The 19776-nt window shown below is 52.6% G+C and overlaps 6 protein-coding genes across 6 annotated transcripts; 4 read left to right on the top strand and 2 right to left on the bottom strand.

Moving 5' to 3' along the window:
- Positions 1–1647: 1647 nt before the first annotated feature.
- On the bottom strand, positions 1648–2497 carry J4E83_008426 (uncharacterized protein; the record flags this gene model as incomplete). The annotated part of the gene is made up of 3 exons (XM_049335323.1): positions 1648–2165; positions 2247–2290; positions 2346–2497. 3 exons carry the CDS (start codon positions 2495–2497, stop codon positions 1648–1650), a joined length of 714 nt encoding a protein of 237 aa, XP_049185589.1.
- Positions 2498–3865: 1368 nt separating this feature from the next.
- Positions 3866–5792, top strand: J4E83_008425 (uncharacterized protein; the record flags this gene model as incomplete). The annotated part of the gene is made up of 2 exons (XM_049335322.1): positions 3866–4111; positions 4185–5792. The coding sequence occupies 2 exons, from the start codon at positions 3866–3868 to the stop codon at positions 5790–5792; spliced, it is 1854 nt and encodes a 617-aa protein (XP_049185588.1).
- Positions 5793–7451: 1659 nt separating this feature from the next.
- Positions 7452–8161, top strand: J4E83_008424 (uncharacterized protein; the record flags this gene model as incomplete). The annotated part of the gene is made up of 2 exons (XM_049335321.1): positions 7452–8068; positions 8134–8161. 2 exons carry the CDS (start codon positions 7452–7454, stop codon positions 8159–8161), a joined length of 645 nt encoding a protein of 214 aa, XP_049185587.1.
- Positions 8162–12083: 3922 nt separating this feature from the next.
- On the top strand, positions 12084–13347 carry J4E83_008423 (uncharacterized protein; the record flags this gene model as incomplete). Its single annotated transcript, XM_049335320.1, has 4 exons — positions 12084–12297; positions 12348–12442; positions 12494–12675; positions 12723–13347. 4 exons carry the CDS (start codon positions 12084–12086, stop codon positions 13345–13347), a joined length of 1116 nt encoding a protein of 371 aa, XP_049185586.1.
- Positions 13348–15080: 1733 nt separating this feature from the next.
- J4E83_008422 (uncharacterized protein) lies at positions 15081–16701 on the top strand (the record flags this gene model as incomplete). The annotated part of the gene is made up of 4 exons (XM_049335319.1): positions 15081–15307; positions 15367–15634; positions 15694–15825; positions 15892–16701. 4 exons carry the CDS (start codon positions 15081–15083, stop codon positions 16699–16701), a joined length of 1437 nt encoding a protein of 478 aa, XP_049185585.1.
- Positions 16702–18941: 2240 nt separating this feature from the next.
- Positions 18942–19658, bottom strand: J4E83_008421 (uncharacterized protein; the record flags this gene model as incomplete). Its single annotated transcript, XM_049335318.1, has 2 exons — positions 18942–19449; positions 19591–19658. The coding sequence occupies 2 exons, from the start codon at positions 19656–19658 to the stop codon at positions 18942–18944; spliced, it is 576 nt and encodes a 191-aa protein (XP_049185584.1).
- Positions 19659–19776: the final 118 nt, after the last annotated feature.

Raw genomic sequence — 19776 nt, 5'->3', positions numbered from 1 at the left:
TGCGCGATTGCGATACGAAGGGGCGCTAGAAAACCCTGACATGCGCGTGATACTCGCGTTATACGGAGCAAATACGCTGCATCAAGATTTCTGTATAACATTAGGTGCAGGTATCGTAGGTCTAGGTGCCTCTTATGAGTAAAATCGAGGAGCGTGGTAAGGCCCAACGTCTGCTCGAGCATGCACAAGAAAGGTTCTTCGCAACTATCGATAAGCGTCCTGCCGTTGCTGCCACCATTGTGTGGCGCATGTTAAACCCGACAGCGGGACGCGTTCCGTTAGCTGCTCTCACGCGTCGTTCAAAGCAGAAGGTACAAAGGAGCTCATTCCGTCTGAGCCGTACTGACTATTGAATGCGCGAAAAAGATACGATCGGTAAACTTCATGCAATACACTTCAACATTGACACGCCTTGAGCAAATGTTCACGCTGGCCTAGCACTACACAGAGTGCTCATCTCTAGAGGTTCGTGACTGGAGAGTTTTCATCTTCGAACCGGCCTTCTAGCTTTAGAAAGGCACATCAGCAAACCACATCAACATTTCTTCCTCAAGATCCTCGCAAGCGAAGAAACCCAATGAAAAAAAAAAGAGTCGCGCCAGCCAGAAGTAGTGCGAGATACTGGCGGCACCGTAACCTCGAGGTATGAGCGAGCTCAGGGACCTTGTGGTCGAACTACAAAAATAAGAGTAATGGATGAACCGCCAGTAGCGGTATCATAGCTATTACACTATGAAGAACAGATACTACACTTTGATCTAAGCCAGATTGGCAAAGAGAGCTGGTGAGCAGATGAGGGACGGGGGATGGGGGGATTTATATAGACGATGGGGGTGGGGCCGTGCGAAGTTAGGCGGGCGCACGTGAGACTGCTGCCTGGCTAAGGGGTTGTACTGCCGCGCACGTGTTGCGCCGTTGCCTACACCTCGAAACTCACAGCTGAGCGTGTCGCTTGCTTGTTGCCGTCTTTGCTGGTACAAGGAAAAAGATGTGACCGCGAGTCTGAATGGAATGTCTCATATATATTCGACGGGAAAGCATCCGACAGCGACGCACCTCAGAGCTACCACGATCATTCCGCATCTTATAGTAACATAGATGATCAGCCCGAACCACGGCCAGGCTCCACCCTGAGTCAAAGGCTCATCCTCTTCTTCGTTAGCAAAGGGCTTAGGCAGAGATCAATCTCTACCCAAGTAGTTCGATACGTCATTCACGGTTGGCATGCTTCCGCCACTCTTCTCACTACCAGCATAACCATGTATACCCCGGCATGCCCCACTGTCTACACGTCCGATTTCCGTGTCCACCATCCCATCCTCTAACAGAGTAATCGGGTACTCATCATGCTCATCTCCAATCTTGTTCCTCAGCCTAGAGCCCCCACCGATAGTTGCAGGATGGCTCACTTCATCTGAGGGGCTGACCCTGTTGGAAGACCACAGACGGGTAGGGGATATCAGTCTGAGGAGCGGGCGGAGAGTCATGATGCAGCAGTTGATGATGGCTACAGCAGGCTCGGCGACGGACCAGAAAGCCGCGTCCGTCATTGCGTAGGGTAGGTTTTTAGTGTTGCCTGCGGTATGAAGGAGGTCGAAGATAACGGCGATACGAAGGATGGAAATGGCCGTAACACTACGATCTAGATCAGCTGACATGAACTAGGCAAGCAACTCCAAGAGTTTCGTACAGTAGACCTATTGCAAAGATCGCCACCAAGCCGATCTTGGCACCACGAGTCATTTGTAGTTTTCGGATGAATGGTATGGGCAACAGGATGATAATCAGATCGGTTATCATGTTGAAGATGCCAGTCGCAACGAATGCCGTGCTGTGTTTGTGATCCGGGCAGTACTTTTTGGCCAAAAGAGGGTTCCAGTTCGCCTCGAGAGGCGTACACAATAGAAACGTTGCAAGCATGCTACCGAGCCAGTACGCAACGACCAAGCCCATGCATATCCAAACCCAGATGCGATGTTCCTTTAGTGTGAAAAAGCGTAAGTAGAACAAGAGGTAGGATAGCTTGACGCTGGAGACGGCGGCGTAGTACACAGCTTGGTAAGCTATGAGCAGCTTAGCTAGAAAGATGCTGTTGGCAATGGGTAGTTCTTTGGTCTGGTACCCCATCCCGTAATTTGCGTCTGTGATGTGCATTGCGAGCATGCCTGCGTTGCTGGTTAGTGTCCCGGTCCAACGGTATGTTATCGCATCGTTTGGGCGTTGCGCCCTGACCGGCTTGTACGTACCGATAGTGAAGATCAGTGAAACCACTGCGGCAAAGTCATCCCACCTACAGCTTTGTCAGATCATGTGACCTTTGGCAGTCATTGTGAGTCTTCACATACCATATCTTAGTCCTGCAGATTCGTCTCGTGATGAACCGCAACACAACGAGTATGGTAGCAAAACCGACGAGGGAGATGTTCGCAGCCAAGTGCCTTGTGACGAGATCGGAGTGGAAGATGTTCGTTTTCGTCAATGGATCAAAGGGTAGCATGTTTGCAAATGGATATAGTGTTCTAGATAGCCTTGGAAAGATATGGGACGAGATACCGGCATTTGAGGACTGATTGTTGTTTGATATAGCAGAATCATCTCGCCCCCGCATGCGTTCAATAACCCGACAAAGTAGATGGTGTGGTTGGAAAACGCCATGGCATTGGCTCAAACCACTCGCAATTTGGCGAGCGTAATGGCATACTACCTTATACGGCCCCGAGGGGCTATGCGCAAGGCAGAGAATCTGTTGCTGCGCAGTGCATGCGACACATCCCCTGCTTATGTCAAACGACAAAATCTTTTACGAAGGTGGATGCACGGTAGGATCAATAAGCAGGTGTATTTTTCTCAAACACAAGAGACGAATCGCCATTGAGCTACGATGGCGATTGTCGGGTGTATATGCCTGGGTCGAGTCAGCTCGGGCTTATTTAGGCTAGGGTGGAAAGGCTGTCCTGAGAGGACTGCACTTCGCATATTAGTTGACAGCCCCATTCAGCTGGCAATCTCATGTCAGCTTACAGTCTCAAGCTTGCCTACTCCATGCTTTCATGACGTCTTTCCCTGCGGAGCGGTCCGTTCAGCGAATTGTACGATCAATAATAATAGGACGGGCATTCTGCAGAAAGTTGTGTCACCAAAGGCCACCGGAATTGCACCAAGCACTGTTGTCGAAAAGGCTGTGAAGGGTGCGTTGCGGCATTGGTTGAGGATCATGCCCCGCAGTCGCGCACGCGAGCGGTAACATTCGTCAGATCTTGCGTGCAATCCTGAAGCTTCGTCAAAGAAAGTCGTGCGGGTCTTTATTGTGCGGATGTAATTATATTGTGTTGCCACGTAGATACAACGGTACCTAGATGCGTGGAATGAAAAGTTAGCCGCTTGCTATCGCGTCGATTAACCACAGGAAAATTGTAACTGGAGCACTTCTGCTTTGGCTAGAGACGTTTCGAGGCTGCAGTGGAGTGCGGGCGGGACCGGGTGCTGAGCCTGCAAAGCTTTCCGGCTCCGCGCCCTCACCTGGAGGAATATTAGCCGTGTTTTCTGCGCTCTGTCTTCTAGTATCAAGCAAAGAGGTGGATATTTTGCAAGTTCGCGACAAGATAGGCGCTCGGCATACCGTTGTGGACCCGCATACCCCGGCCCGCAGCCTTAGTGCCTCCCAATCATCGCTTGCCATCTCCCGAGGGAGCAGCCGCCCGTTGCGCGTTGAGTCGATAATGAGTCCAGATTAAAGGTCTTTCTCTTTCGAGAAGGTCCTCGATCCTATGGCGGAACAGTCGCTTAAGCTTTCGCTTTGTACTGTGATGGTCGCACAGCGTCTCCCTTGTGCCACCATAAGCACACAGATTTACCAATCGACAGCATGCACATCGGTTGCGTTACATCTATCGATGCGCTTTCCACGAGAGCGCCCGATTTCATCGTCATTGGCGGCGGTATCGGTGGTTTGGTGGTTGCCAATCGTCTGAGCGAGGATGCGGACAAGAGCGTGCTACTGATCGAAGCTGGCGCCAACCGACAAGGAGACCCCAAGATCGACACTGTTGGTATGCTATCAACGCTTTATGGAGATCCTGACTATGATTGGGACTTCATGTCTGAGCCTCAGGTGAGTCCAGCGGCACGATGCCATGTTGCCGTTGAAGAGAAAATCGAACGCAACTGACAATCGCGCTCACAAGACACATGTCAATGGTCGACAAATACCGCATCCCCGAGGGAAGGTTCTGGGGGGATCTTCAGCCATCAACTTTGGCGCGATTGTATATCCTTCAATGGCCAACTTTGAAGCCTGGAGGGCACTGGGCAATGAGGGTTGGGACGCTGCCGGAATTGCGCCATACCTTCGCAAGTTCAGTCGGTTCACCCCACCAAGTGCGGAAACGAAAGAACTCCTCAACATAGACTACATCAATGAGGAGCTGCATGGCAAAGACGGCCCTGTCCCTGTAACAATTCCAGACGTGTATGGGCCATTCCAGGCCTCGTGGGCCAAGACCCTGGACAAGATGGGTTGGTGCAATACGGATGATCCTATCGAGGGCGAGAAGTTGGGTACATTCGCGTGCGGACTGTCCATCGATGCCGAGACGAAAACTCGCGGCTATGCAGCGTCAGCATACTACACCCCGGAAGTTGCGAAGAGGCAAAATCTTGAGGTCTTGACGGAAGCATTTGTCGAAAAGATACTGACGAAGAGCTCTGACAGCTCCATAGAGGCCACGGGTGTGCGTGTGCGAACAAAAGATGGATCGAACCATGAGATCGTAGCGAAGAAAGAGGTCATCCTTTCTGCGGGAGCCATTCAATCACCGCAAATCCTTGAGCTTTCCGGAATCGGTCAGAAGGAACTCCTTGAGAAGCATGGTATACCGGTAGTTCTCGATAGCCCTGGTGTGGGTGAGAACCTCCAAGACCACGCCATCTCTGCTCCTTCCTTCGAGATTGCCGACGACCAGTTCTCTGGAGACATCATGCGTGATCCAAATATCGTCCAGGCCGTACTCCAACAATACATGACCACCAAGACCGGCCCGCTCGTCGGTATCCCAATCAGTTTGACCATGCTTCCGCTCGTCGACTCTGATGGTCGCATCAGCCACGAAGAGATTGCGAAATTGACAAAGGAGTACATCAACGACAAGGGACTGCCACTCTGGAAGAAGAAGCAGTACGAGCAGCTCGAGAAGCAAATCCTAGGCCCCAAGGAAGCAGCAGGATACGCGATGATGCTGCCACTGCAGTTGAACATCTCTCCTGGCGCTACGCAGATGAACGCATTGCTTGCACCAACTCACCCCAACAACTTCATCACAATAATGGCAGTCAACAATCATCCCTTCTCACGCGGCTTCTGCCACATCCGATCAGCAGACCCGAAGGAAAAGCCCATTCTAGACCCCCAGTATCTTTCTCATCCGCTGGATCTAGAAATCCTCGCCCGTTATACGCAATACATCGAGACCATCGTCAAGACCGAGCCGTTTGCTTCTCTTCTCAAGCCAAGTGGAAGGTTGCCGGAGGGCAAAGAAGCTAAGGATTTGGATACGGCGAAGGAGATCGTCAAAGAGCGATTATTGAGCACGTTTCATCCGACCGGTACATGTGCGATGATGCCGAGGGAACTGAATGGAGTCGTCGACAGCAGATTGAAGGTATACGGAACAAAGAACCTTAGGGTCGTCGACGCGTCGATCTTCCCGATGGAGACGTTGGGTAATATACAGGCAACGGTGTACGCTATGGCGGAGAAAGCAGCCGACATCATCAAAGATGACTGGAAGATGTGAGAGCGATATACGAGTACATTCGTATAAATACAGGGAATCGAGATCAGCCTATTCTATCACTGTCATCACATGCCCACGACGCTCGAAACTGGCGTCTGAACGGTGTTAGAGGAAAGTCATACGGGTGATGTTCGAATTGACTTGCTCGACTTGTTGGTCTTCAGCTCTGCCTACCACGTCGACCAACCACGCTCAACCGCTTGCTGATACGGCTCGAGCGTGATGTTTTGCGTATCGCCGTTGGAAAGGTAATACATATCCTCGCCCGCATGCTGGGGGCCAACACCATATTCTTCCCCCTTTTGAAATACTCGAAGATCGACTCGATTTGGCGGAAGTACACCATCAACCGCACATTCTTCCATTACTTCCTCGGCCAATACATGAAGCTTTTCTTCGGGGAGAGGATCGAAGCTTATACCGCGTGCAGGCTGATTGTCCGTGCGCCAGTTGGCTCCTTGGTAGCTGTAGAGACGCCCTCGTAGCCAATCACAATTTTCGTATTGTATGTAACTCGGTACGAAGCCAGGTAGACTACCGCTTGGTATGATTGATGTCTCATAGTGTATGATCTGGCTCGAATAGTCGCCTCTGTGGCGTTTATCCTCGAGATAGTGGGCGATGCAGGCTTTGTCGCATTCTTCAACCGTTACACCAGGCATAGGCAGGAAATGTAACTCCAGACGGTAGGGACATCCATAGGCAGAGTACGGGGTGTCTTGGATGAGAGCTTCGAGAAGTTCAACCGGCTGGACATTCCCTGGATTGACGTCTTGATGGGTGAAATAGACGTGGAAACTGTAGAGCGGTGGAAGTGGACAAGTTTGTCTGCCTCTGAACACTATGAGCGCCTCTTTGCCAGCATGGTCGGTGAATGGAAGAACATGTATTTTGACGCGATATATGCGACCTGCTTTCCCCAGTCCTCCCATGGTTGCGCAAATTCTGTGTAATTCCAAGGTTCAGGATGCGGGTGACTGCTGGCTGAGGACGCTCTGTGGACGATAAGAAGGGGGCGTTGGCGCCTGATCGCGGACAAGACGCCAGGGCACGTGCAGGACCAAGGCTAGCCGGATTCATCAACCAAGCTAGCGGGAGGCATCTCAAGTTATGTCTGATCAGGTCTCGGTTGTACGTGAATGTGTTCAGGTGTGATGTGCGCGACCTTCCGCACTTTTCCAGTAGTTACGCAGTTTGCCTGTGGAGAGGACACTTCTTGGTGGCGGCTTTCGTCATGACTCCGCACGTACACGGAAAGAACTGCAGAGACTGCATGACTGACAGTGCCCTGTTTAGACTGCGCGACGCCGGTGGAGCGATAGAGAGGTTAACAGCGTAAATGGTGGGAACAGTACCCGTCTTCTGGTGTCGTGATGGGTGCGACGCGTCGACGCGAGTGTGACGCGTGAGGTCTGTGCTTGCGGGGATGCCGTGAAACCCCGTTGGGCAGCATCACGTGTCAACTGGAGCCTTGGCTTTAGGGAGCGGTCAACTTTTGGTTCGCAGCAAAGACTCGAATATCGCAGCAACGCATATAAGCCAGCAGTAGCACGCCTCCGTATCTGCTCTCGGTTTATCGCGACTACCGCAGTCTTACTTCTCCCACGACTCCATCCTTACATTAATTCTTCACACATCCAAGCCATCGCCGACGAAACAATGGCCGACGGTGAAAATCCCCTACTCATCGACGATATCAGTCAGGCTGACCCGAACAAATACCATCCGTCCGAAGTTCTACTCTACAAGTGGTATACCGCCAAGCAAATAGCTAGCAGCCAAAACCGTTCAGCCCTCCGTGCGTCAGCTGCTATGCGAGAGGCGCTGGGTGAGGTACCACCCCGAGTGCCGTGGCCTCTTCCATTTCGTCGTCCGCGCGAGCAATTAGAGATTGGTGTCGAAGAGTGGAGAGAATCAAGTCTGCGCATCATCGACCAGCGTATCGCACTCTACGACCCAAAGTCCTCCGGAAAGCGTTCCCCACTTGCGACCCCTCCGGCCAAATCGGAAAACCAGAATGGCCTCCCCCATCGCGCCTTGGGTATCAAGGAGCTGCTTGAGCAGATACTCCGATACGCCACGCCAAGCGCACAGTACGCTGCATGGAACGTTTCGAAAGGATGGAGAGATATGGTGAGATACATCCTGCAAACTCAATTCCGTATTCCATATCCGTGCGGACCTGTCGAGTATGGTGACGCTATTCAGCCTGACCTGAACTGGTTGCAACCATCCGACTCCGAGATCGCAAGGTTTCAGGAAATCGTGGATCAACTGTTGCAGAACTCATATTGCGGGTTGTTCCCCGACTCCTTCTTCACGGCACGGCTGTCGCATGCAGACAAGCTGCCACAGTCGACATTCGATGAATTCGCCGCATTCTGTGAATGTGTTCTCCCAGTAGAGTCTACGGCAGCGCCTCTTTCTCGAGATGATGGACCTTGCTGGATGGATCTTAGTCAATTCGAGGTAAACCCACACTTCACCGACCGGTTTGGGGATAGTCTGCAGCCGTCGGATGGTGGCTACGCTCTTACTATAACGCCTCACATAAAGCGACATGTGAGAGATCAGGCATTGATGCCAGAGCTGAACCAGCTCATTCACAGCATGTTCCTTACGAATCCCCCATGTAAGGGCTTGGGTATATACGCCTTTGGTCCGGAGACGAGATTAAGAGACTTAGAACTAATTGAAAGAATCCACAAGGTGGACGGCATTCGTATTGGAGATCTGTTGCCACGAATCCAGCAGCATCTCTCCGTGGCAATTGAGCGCTGGCGCTATAGATCTCTCTCTATGCGCGAAGTCATTGCGGAAGAGTCGTGGACCAGAATGTCGTCTGACTCGGAGAAACTCTCAAAGTGGACTGAACCTGGCGTTCCGCAACTCCTGTTCTTTCTCGAGTCAGCGGATCATAATGAATTTGATCCAACGTTGGCACAATCCCTTTTTCAAACTCGCGATTCCTGGATCGAGCGCGAGGCACAGTGGAAACAACCTATCTGAAGTCTACGTTACCTTCGGACTTGTCAATCTTCGTCTTGGTTTGAATGTACACCGTAGCGCAACGGGTTAAATCCGTTCCTCTCATGAGATGTAGGCACCGAGAAGATGAGCGATGCGATGAACAAGACGCTGATGATGACGCGACAAGGTCGACTTACATGATCTTGTAGTGCCACACATCTCCATAGCCTCAAAAAAAAACCCCCCAAGTATCACTCCCACGCTCCCTTCCTTTTAGTGACAAGATTAGCCACACCTACATTAGTCCTACTTAGTCGTACACCCACCACACCTCTCATCACACTATGCAGTTTATGTTTCCCTCGTGGCAGCCTCAGCCTACGTGTCTTATTTTCCTTTTCCGTTCGGCGTCCGCGCATCCGAACTCTTGGGGAAGGAAAACAAAGGAGAGAACCCGGCGTCCCCAATTTGACCCTCACGTCACTATGCGCGCAAGACGAGATTAGGACGGGGGTACAATTACCCGGCCGATCTGGTATCGGGTGCTGGATCGGGAAGGGAGTGGTAGATGGAAGTCTAGCATCGCCTTTGCACGGACGCTAGAGTGTGGAGGGGATTGGTGATGAGAGAGCCGGAGTGGGTACCCGCACTTTTGAAATGAGTAATCGGATATGCAGAGACCACGGTGGGTATCTTCCAAATAGAACACTCAGGAGATACTCGCTGGAAATGTCTGGCTGCCCCTTTGGACCCAGTCTACCATCGCGACTAATCAGTCGGCAGATCGAAATAACCGCTGCACTGACGATATGGAGATACTAGAAAGAAGTTTAGCACAGCTTCCAGGCAACCAGCACGGTGCTTCCAACCCGGAAGAACTACCGATGGGTGACGACGTGATGAACCGTGAGTAATCGCGGGTACCTGTGCAAAGCATGACGAACGCGATATCAGTGCTCGACTACCGATGTAGTCGCCATGGGACATCGCTGATGAGTGTGGCTTCGTGATCGTCGGCGACATGGGTTGACCAGGGGAGGCGAGATGGGCTGAACAGAGTCGAGACGTTCATCACATCGTATCGTGTAGTTATTCGCTGATAACCTGAAAGGAAGTGACGAGTCAGCACACTGAAGGACGTGCAGACGCGCATACCCTTCCGCGTGGCACTTGCAAGGAAGAGCCAGAGCATGTCGAGCCGATATAGTTGCCGCCGTCTTCGGGGAATTTGCTAGGTGCTGTATTAAGTTGTAGCTACTTCACTACCAAGATTGCAGTGTGGATCGGACACGATGGTCGTGACAATTATCGATCACCGTGGATATCATGATCACGCCTCTGGTCGTGATGCATTCCTGCGGACTTATAACGTCCTTGTTGAGAGCGATAACCCATGCTGAGGACGTTTGTAGTCTTCAACGGTGTGATGCTAGGGCCAATAGCTGGTCAATTGGAAGCCGTCCCGCAGTCGCATATCTAACCGTTAGGACATGACTGGTTTTGTAATGCTCTGAATCAGTCCCGATATGGCGCAATCAAAACACACTTCCGAGGAGTCAACAACATGTTGAGCGACGAAAGGGGACATCGATCAGCTTGGACATGTCGTGGACGTCCAATCGTATGCTGTAGCCGGCACCAGACGGGAAAGGGAAGCTTTGTCACTTAGCCGCTGTGGTTAGCGGGTCTCTAATTCGAGGCCGTACCCCACAGCACTGGACCCACGCGGGTGCCGAGATAGGGACAGGAGCTGCGCCCGTGTTGTGGGAGTGGTTTTTGGTAGCCAATACTTGGGGAGCTGAAAAGTAAAACCGTTGCCAACGAGCGAGCACGGTGGCTTCTGTATACACGACGTCGTGTGCATGTCGGTAGATGAGATGCATGTGCATGCCTCCAGGGAGTGGAGCACAGCCGCGGAAGGATCATTAGTGTTTTGACGGTGGAAGTACGTAACGGCTGAGTATTCCCAAAGGCCAGGAATTGCTGGCGGGGAAGCGGCTTGGATAGAGTGATCTTTGCAAGGAAGAGGGATGAAGTCTTCACAGGACCGGGACCAGGTTTCTTGAGTGCGGAAGTCAATCGAGGCCTCGTACATCCAACTCGAAGTTTCTGCGTGGCGCAATAGATGCCGTCTGAGGCGCCCGCATAGGCGTCCCTGGTCTTAATGGGTCTCGTAATGTGGATCGCGTGAGTCTCGAAACAACAGCCATGTGTACCTGAGGGTAGGCTGGATCGGGGATACCGCTTACTGTGGCTCCTCTGCTCAAAGACACAACGTGCTGACGACACACAGTGGGTAGGTGGTACCGAAGACGCGACGTCACCAAGACAACTAGACAGCGAGAAGACGTCGGCGAGTAGGTTAGGTGGAAAAAGACGGCGGGCGGAGTATTGCCAGCCACGAGAGAGCGGAGACAGCAACAGGCGCCGTCAATGTCCCGCATCCGCAGGGCATCGCGCAGAGCGAAGGCGGATCACACTTTGTCGTGATGCGGTGAGGTTATTCGTTGTTGAGATAGACGAGGCCGGGGGTGGCCCCTGCTGCTAGGCGGGCGATCCGAAAGCGCTTCGCCACGACGGGCGAAATCTCAACGCTGGACCCTTCGATCTTTGCTTACGACACGCGACAATCGCGCGATGGTGGGAAAAGCAGCATTGCGGCTTGCCAGAATGCGGTAGTCTAGAGGACGCCGCTGGTTTCCCAGAGTATCGGCTCATATACGGGCCTCCAAATCAGCTTGTCCTGCGGCAAAACGTCCAGATGCCGGATTCGGTACTACTGCTCAGCTACCCCGGCTCCGGGACAGCGATTGGCCATGCGTGGAATGCGACTCTACCCACTGATGAGCCGCAGCAACAACCTGCCTGAACCCAGTCACATTAACGCTCCACAGTCAGCTCCCGGCTACTGGTCACCTATCCACACTGGTCATTTGTACCAGCAAGTCACAGCGCGAGCTGAAGGGACTACCGACGTCTCTGGTACCTGGACCCCTGCGGGCGAAACCGACACCATTCCGTACCCGCAACGGAGCTCCCGTGGTGCACTGCCAATGGTGCTGCGCAGATGAGCTTTCTGTACTCCAGCATACCATGCTTCCCAGCGATGGCCAAGCCCCACTGGAATTCGAGCCTTTGTGCACGGCTAGCTGGAGCATACGGGTGGAGATCTGGCTCGCCCTGAGTGAAGGTTATATTCCTGTCCATTCCCAGTCCCGTGCTCTTTGGACGCTGGTGACGCTCGTTCCTCAGTCTCATCCTACTATCGATTAACATCGATTAACAAACGTTCACGGCTTTCGAAACACACACGCCATCACCATGAGGTCTCCCCCGCCCGAGGTCCTTGCGACATGGCCCAAGCCGAACTACGTCGACCCCGTCACGAGGGGCTCAGGCCTGATGATTGTCGAGTTGACATTATTACCCATCGCTATGATTGTCGTCTTCCTTCGACTATGGGTACGGATAGCATGGCTCAAGAAGAGCTGGTATGACGACTACCTCATGATCGTGGCAATGGTTTTCAGTATTGGTACGGTACCCGAACTTGTCATTACTTCCTTCATCTAACTCCCTCCACAGGCACAACAGTAATCGTCATCATGGCATCCCAACTGTATGGTTGGGATCGCCACGTTTGGGACCTCAAGCCGCACGAGCTGATGGTCGGTAGACAGGTACGACAATGTGCAACCCGTGTCACCACACGCTGATATTGACGGCTTTAGGCTTCCATGGCAGGCCAAACACTGTTCGTCCTGGCCTCTTCCACTGTCAAGATGTCCATCCTCATCTCGTATTTCCGCATCGCGCCAGAGAAGTCGCTCTTCCGCAAGCTCGTCTGGGCAACCTTTGCCCTCGTGTTCGCCGCCTTCGTCGTTTTCCTGGTCGCACTCTGGGTACAATGCATGTAAGTACATCCACGTGATCAATTCAATCCAGTGCTGACAACCACAGCCCAATCTCAAGCTACTGGACACTGCAAGCCGACCACCGCGACTGCATCCCTGAAGGACCGCCACTCGTTGTGCAAAGTGTTCTCAACGTCGTGACCGACTTCATGATCTACGCGCTACCTATCCCCACGCTCTTCGGCCTCTCGTTACCGACCACCCAACGTATCGGTCTCGTCATTCTCTTCTCGGTCGGCGGTGTCATCGTTGTTGCAAGCAGCTTCCGCGCCTACTGGGTCCACTACACACTCTTCGAAACATACGATGCCACGTGGGAGGGATACCAGATTTGGGTCTGGACTGCCATTGAAACAAACGTCGGTGTCATCTGCGGGTGCATTCCAGCGCTCAAGCCTCTGCTCTTCCCGCACCGGGCAAGACAGCAAGGGTCCAAGTACGGCAACAACTCGCAAAACAGCAGAAGGAAGGAGAAGATCACGCCTGTCCTTGACCAAGTCGAGATGGACACGCGGAAGCTCACGGGCGACGATGAGACGCGGCCCGGGACCGCCATCACCCCGGTCCACTTCCGTGCGCCCTCGGAACGACCGATGAGTGGCGATACCGACGATACCGATAAGAGCCGGTTCGATATCGATATAGAGCAGCAAAAAAGCTTCATGTACTGATCGCGAGGCGCAGTACTTTTCACATTACTTAGTTTAATATGCGCATCCGTTCAGCGAGCGATGTTTCAGCTTTCTGTAGGCAGCAGACCCACAAAGAGCCTCTTCTCTTCAACTCACCTCACCACATCTCTTTCCTTTCTCGTTTATCTTGTCAATACCCGTCGGATACGACAGCTGGGCGGTTTCTTCAAATTTAGCGAGTTCAAGCTCTTAGAAGCAGCTTCTTCTTCTCGTCGCCTAAAAGGCGTCGAGCACAATAGCAAATCATACGATCACTACACTCTCTTGGCTGTCGCTTCTTTTATGTTTGGCCTCTGATTCGTTCGGTGTCGACGCGTTCTCGCGACGCGCAACAACCATGCCGCAACTTCTTTTTTCGTCTCGCGAAGACTGCGCCACCGGTTGAAACTGAAGGTGTGCTCACTGTCGCATTGCTTTGCCCCAGTCGTGCCGAAGCGAAGCAAACTATTCAGAGGTCGTCGACTGCTTTATTTCGGGCAATTGAGATTTCACGGAAAGATACTGCCGAAGCGGTCATCATGCGGTGAGATCATTAAATCGGAGGCTGGTTCGTCATGCCGTGTGCATTGAACATCGTCGAAATGAACAGACAGGTTGGTGGTGTGGAAGAGTTGGAGCATGGTGCGACGGCAGAACTTTGCTTTTCTTCTATCCTAGCTGGACCCTGAGTTTGTCGCTTCAACCTCGTGAAATTGGGCTGGCGGTCGGTCTGTGCAGCGAGCATGTCGTCATTCTGCCAACTTACCTCTGTTCTACGCAACCTTCCATCGCAGCTGCAATTTCCATCCAGTGGAGGCTTGAACATGTTTCCGCCCAGAGCTGGACGGTGAGTTGTCAGGCTCGCGGAAAGGCCAACGCAGCGATGTTCCGGCACGGGATGACGTCCACGCCGCAATGTATACGGGCATACGGCGCAACGGACGTCAGATACCGAATCATGGCCCTGTCGCAATGTCGCAATGCCGGAATTGGTGTCTCATACAACGAGCGCATTTGCGATATTGTCGGGCATAGGAGCTTTTTCAAGAGTCAGGAACCACTCCCGAGTATTTGGGCGGCTGGGCCTCAAACGGTGGCTTGGAGGCTAGCGACAGGGCTGAAGGCCAAACCTCGGCACCAATCCACTGGCACCAGCGACAGGCTGCATACAGCTGCAGCATGATGTCTGCAGACAGCTGTTCACCGCTTCTAGCGCCTGCGGTGTGGATTTAGCGATTGCGAACATGCGACGCATGAAGGAGGCACAACTCAGCGGCAATTGAAGCTGTGAATAGCAGCAGCGCTCTCATCGCTGGCGGTTACCTGGACTACAGATATGCCAGGGGTAAAGATTAATAAAAAATCAACGCTCCGGTAGCAGACCCTCGTCTCAAACGTCACAGCGGCGCTCAGTGCTCCGCCGCACGACCGTTGCCGTTCAAACTTACCTCATTGATGCTCCTTTAGGCCTGATGAGGCTTGCGAATCGCCCATCTGGCTTCGAGAAAGCATGCTAGCCTGGCCCCTTCCCGTTTAATGCCAACGCACCGTGCAGCGCCTGCCCCAGCTATGCCTTCCTTCACCTGTACAAACGAAGTCAAAAGTGCCCAAAGGCACGCAGGGACCTGCAATCGCGTCGCTTGCTATTATAAGCAGTAGGTACCTCATCCCTTCCCTAAAGCATTCGCTGTCCCCATTGTTCACTCCAAACAATTCACTTTCATCCCGCCAACATGTGGGCGTCGCTAGTGCTACCACTGCTCGCGCTTTCCTCGCTCACCGTCACAGCCCTCCCCAAAGGTCAACGTTGCAATTGCGAGGAACACCCAGTATGCATCATTGGCGCGGGCCCTGCCGGCCTAGCTGCTGCCGGCCGGTTAGAAGCGAAGGGCATCAAGGCAGTCATGTTCGACCGTCAAGATGAAGTTGGTGGTAAATGCCAGGCTTGGTATGATGACCAGTAAGTGTTACACAGCGTCCGCCTCCAAGCGCATTAGGCGCGGCTGACCACCCTTCCAGAGGCATCTTCCACCCACTCGGCGCCGCCTTCCTCTCCAATGCGTCGTACCCGAACACCATCGACATCCTCAACCAGACCAATGTCTCGATCGAGCCCTTCGCGCTTGCCGGCGCGCGCGAAATGTACCGCTACAATTACACCAACGGCGACATCATGGTCAACCCCGCCCTGACCCCGCAATTCACCGCGCAGGTATCTGCAGAAATTCCGAGGTACATTCAGCTGTGGACGCAGCGCTTCCGACCGATTAGTGTCGTGAACTACAAGGTACGACACCCGTTGTGGTGCGCCGTTGCACAAAACCGGGTAGGCTAATGCAGGAACAGAATGGTGTACCAGACGAATTCACCGTATCCGGCGCAGAGTGGTTCCGCCAGAACAACTTCACTGCGCTGCCTATTCTGCTCGTGAACCCCGTCGCGCTCTACGGTTATGGCGACATCAACATTGTCCCAGCGGTACGTCATCATTCTCCAGAAAATTCTTGCAGGGATCGCGCATGCAGGACGCTAACGTGTGATTAGCTGTACATACTGCAGTACTTCACCCCGGATATCCTCACGGCCTTTATCGGTTTACACAGCGTGTACTACATGGACTTCCACAAGATGTTCGTCGAGTACGCCAAGAACCAGCTGTGCAAGACGCCCATCCACACTTCTTCCGAAGTCCGTTGCGTTGACCGGTCCGGCGACCACCCTATCGTGTCTTACACTACACCTATGAAGAACGGCAGCTACGTCTCCTGGAAGAAGCAAGAGTGCTCATCCGTCATCTTCGCATTCCCGCCAAGCATCGAAAACCTCGAGCGCGTTGGTGTAGACATGACAGAGCAGGAACACGACACCTTCAACAACATCACCACGCACCAGTACTATTCCTCTGCGGTAGAGCTCGAACTCCCCTTCGGCGTCTCCTACATCGCCAACAGCACCGACGAGACAGTCCCGCCACCTAACGACGGCGAGCCCGTAGCCGTCCTCCACCTAAGCAAGGAATCCAACGTCTCCGTAGCCTGGTCCTGGGGCCCATACGACTTCCAAACTGAAGCCGCAGCCGAGAACCTCCTCATTGACAGCTTATCCAAGGTTAACAAGGACCCGCGCAATGCCACGGAGCCATCGCAGCCCTTCTGCGAAGACGACGTCAAGGCCTTCAAGAAGTGGGATTACTTCCCGCATTTCGAGGGCGATGCGCTGTCCAACGGCGCTTACGCCAAGCTCAACAAGCTGCAGGGCCAGAAGAAGACGTACTACGCGAGTGGACTCAGCGGCATGGAAATTGTCGAGTGGGCCATTCGCGGTGGACGTGACGTTGTCGACACGTACTTCTAAGTGCTGTTACGAATTTCCTTGATTTCTCGATTACGACATTGTTGCACGGTATTCGGATGAAATGCCGTGCTGAACTGGACCTCGGTCTGTTTGCGACATCTGCGCGTCTATACCTGGAGGATACCTGTTTGTTTCCCTTTTTGTTTTCTGTTACCTGCTGTTCGGACGACGATATCACGGCTGGATTTCTGTTTTCTGTTACCCGCGCGCTTTAGATGATGATACCTACACGCCTTCGATGAGCGTCATGATCAGTTTTTCCTGGAGGGTTCTGCAATATAATTGCGGAAGGGGGGAGCTTTACGATTATGACCTGCATATGCCCCTGCGGAGGGGGCTTTTTAATGGTAATTACGAGTTTCATTCTGGTTTGGAAAGAGATGGAGATGGAAATTTCTACAGTTGGTAGGATTAGATATGTAGATATTTGAGCTTGAACTAAAATGTATCTCTCACCACAATCGTGGCTCCGTACTTTCTCTTACCTACACTCCATGACCCCACGGTTCCTGTACAGTAAAGCATTACATCAAGAACAAAAAAAGATAAATAGCTGGACTCGCGACGATTCGAACGTCGATCTCCCACTCCACCCTGAGCCTCTTGTTGCATCCGGGGGGATCCAACAGGAGGCTCCATACCAGAGGCATGGGGCTACTTAAAGCCTCTTCGACGTGAAACGTATGGTGTAGGCGCTCTACCGTTGAGCTACGTGTCCTTGAGTGGTGATTGTTGGAGGTTTGACGATCAAAATGATATGTGTAGTAGCATATAGAGCAATGACTTCATCACATAGTCTTCCTCTCACCTGAAAAGATATCGCAGAAGTTTATACTCAAAAAGAAACTAAATTTCTCGTACTAAGACTACGTAACAGGAGATTCTAGCATTAATAGGCAAAAGCCACGCAAAAAGAGAGGCTACATAGTCTACAGCCACGCAAAAGGAAAGAGATGCTGTCTTAGACATGGTGTGAGTCGAACACACGATCTCTTACAGTCTCGATCTAACAGGTCCCTCCGTGTATCAGAGCCCTCGTTTGCTGCAACGAGGTTGCCCAGGCTGCTCAAAGACTTGATACTCAGAGGTCACCCGTCAGAGTGACTAAGATGTAAGTGCCTTACCATTAGGCCACACGTCCTGAATTACTTTGCTTCGATGGAGTAAGGAAGAACTTGGATAATACAGGTAGAATAAACGAGGGACTGAGCGACTAGGTAAGAGCAAGGACTGGTGGTAAGTGAGGATGGAGAAGAATTGGGCATTAGATTGTAGGTGCTGGATTGAAGATCAAGACGAATATAGGACCTGACTTGCGTATAGGTTAAGATCCATCCAGCGTGCGGTACATCTTGGCCTTGTCCGTAGTACCTTGTCCGATGCAATCAGTACGACTGGCACCACTATCAATCTCTGGATATGCGGAGATCTCGCAGATTACACATGTTTCAAGATACCGGAACCACATCACCATCGTCATCCCAGCCCAAGTGATGAACGTTAAGTCCTTTCAGCTGCCACTCCTCTCGTGCTATACGTTGAGACCAAGATGTGTGTAGCAGCCTCCACTCTATCACATACCAAACGTAGTGCTCGAGAACAGGACAGGAAGGTAGAGTCTAAACCCTCATGCACCCTCAACCCATCGTTCTATTTTCGTAACAAGCTGACGTCGATGCTGTCAGTGCCAACTGTGGGTCAGTGTAGGGAAACGGCGTGGGTCTAGGTCCAGCCCAACACGAGGAAGACGCGTGTTGCTTACAAGCCCCGTCCCCTCACGGACGTGCTCGAACGTTATATAACTAGACCGTTTCACCTTAACGTCTCTTCATCTTCGGGCTTCGACTTCAGGCATACTTATCACAGGGTCTTCCATCTTTCTGCGTCGACTGATTAAATATTAAGCTACTACGGATTACTATCTACCCAACATCCATCATCCACCCGGCCACATCCACGTCCTTGAATCCACCAAACCAGCGTAAACAACGACAATCCCAGCCGGAGAAGCCACCGCATAAAGATGCATCAATCCACCCTGCCATTCCTCCCGTCCCCTCGCCAAGCACCAAAAAAGTCAAAAAGGTATATTGCGAATCATTTTCCCCAAGAAAGGATAAGAGCATCGCGTCGTAAAGAAACGTTAGAGTGAAGAAAGGAGCAACCAGCCGCTACCCATGCTCAGCGGTCCAGTGCTACGAAGGTACAGTAGCAAAGTACGTAGACACGCCAAGGTATGTCTACAAAGCGAGCATGGCAAGCATGACCGCAGCGCCGAGACCGGCGCCGACGGACATCTTGGAAGCTGCACCTTCGAAAGGAGGGGTCTCTGGGGAGGGCGAGGCACTGCCGCTGGGGCTGGGGCTGGGGCTGAGCGAGACGGTAACGCTGCCGGTGGCGCTCATGGTGGGCATGGCAATGGTGCTGTTGCTTCCAGTGGGGTAAGGGGTAACCATGGCGGAGCTCGATGTCTCAACAACACTGCTGCTCTTGGCGACGTACGCGCTCGACGACGATGATGGGGTAGGAGTAGGAGTAGGTGTAGGTGTGACCATGGCCGGGTAGATCTCGGGCAGCAGGCTCTTGACGTCGGTAGGCAGCGCCTGGTACCAGGCTGGTGTGTTGCCAGCAGCGAGCGAGGAAGCCATCTCAGCGGCGAACGCAGACGACGAGGCGATCGCATAGGCGACTTGGTCGGAAGGGATCGCCTGCGCGAGCTCCATGAGGACGGACGACTGGACTTCGGGCCTACGTCACCAGCATGTTAGCATGGATCTACATGTAGTCATGATGATTATCGCGGGTAAGCCGCGTGGTAGTCGCGTCGCGTTTGCGGGTGAGGCAGCAACCCGCAGATGGAAATAGATGTGGAGAACAGGGTAAACTTACGCAACACCCTGAGCGCTCACGCCCATAGCAAGCGCACCCAACGCCAAAGCGATAGTGTTGTACTTCATCTTGATAGTCTTGTCTCGTGTTGAATGATCGTAATTACAGCGAGTGTGTTTAGGGCTTCGTATGACGTGTTGGACAGCAACGGACCGACAGACAGTTGAGTTTAATAAGAGAGTGTGG

This window comes from Alternaria metachromatica (assembly GCF_023757995.1).
Source record: "Alternaria metachromatica strain BMP 0045 chromosome Unknown scaffold_24, whole genome shotgun sequence".
NCBI lineage: Eukaryota > Fungi > Ascomycota > Dothideomycetes > Pleosporales > Pleosporaceae > Alternaria > Alternaria metachromatica.
Note: the sequence above shows the minus strand (reverse complement) of the source record. Positions and strands in the feature narration are given on the sequence as shown.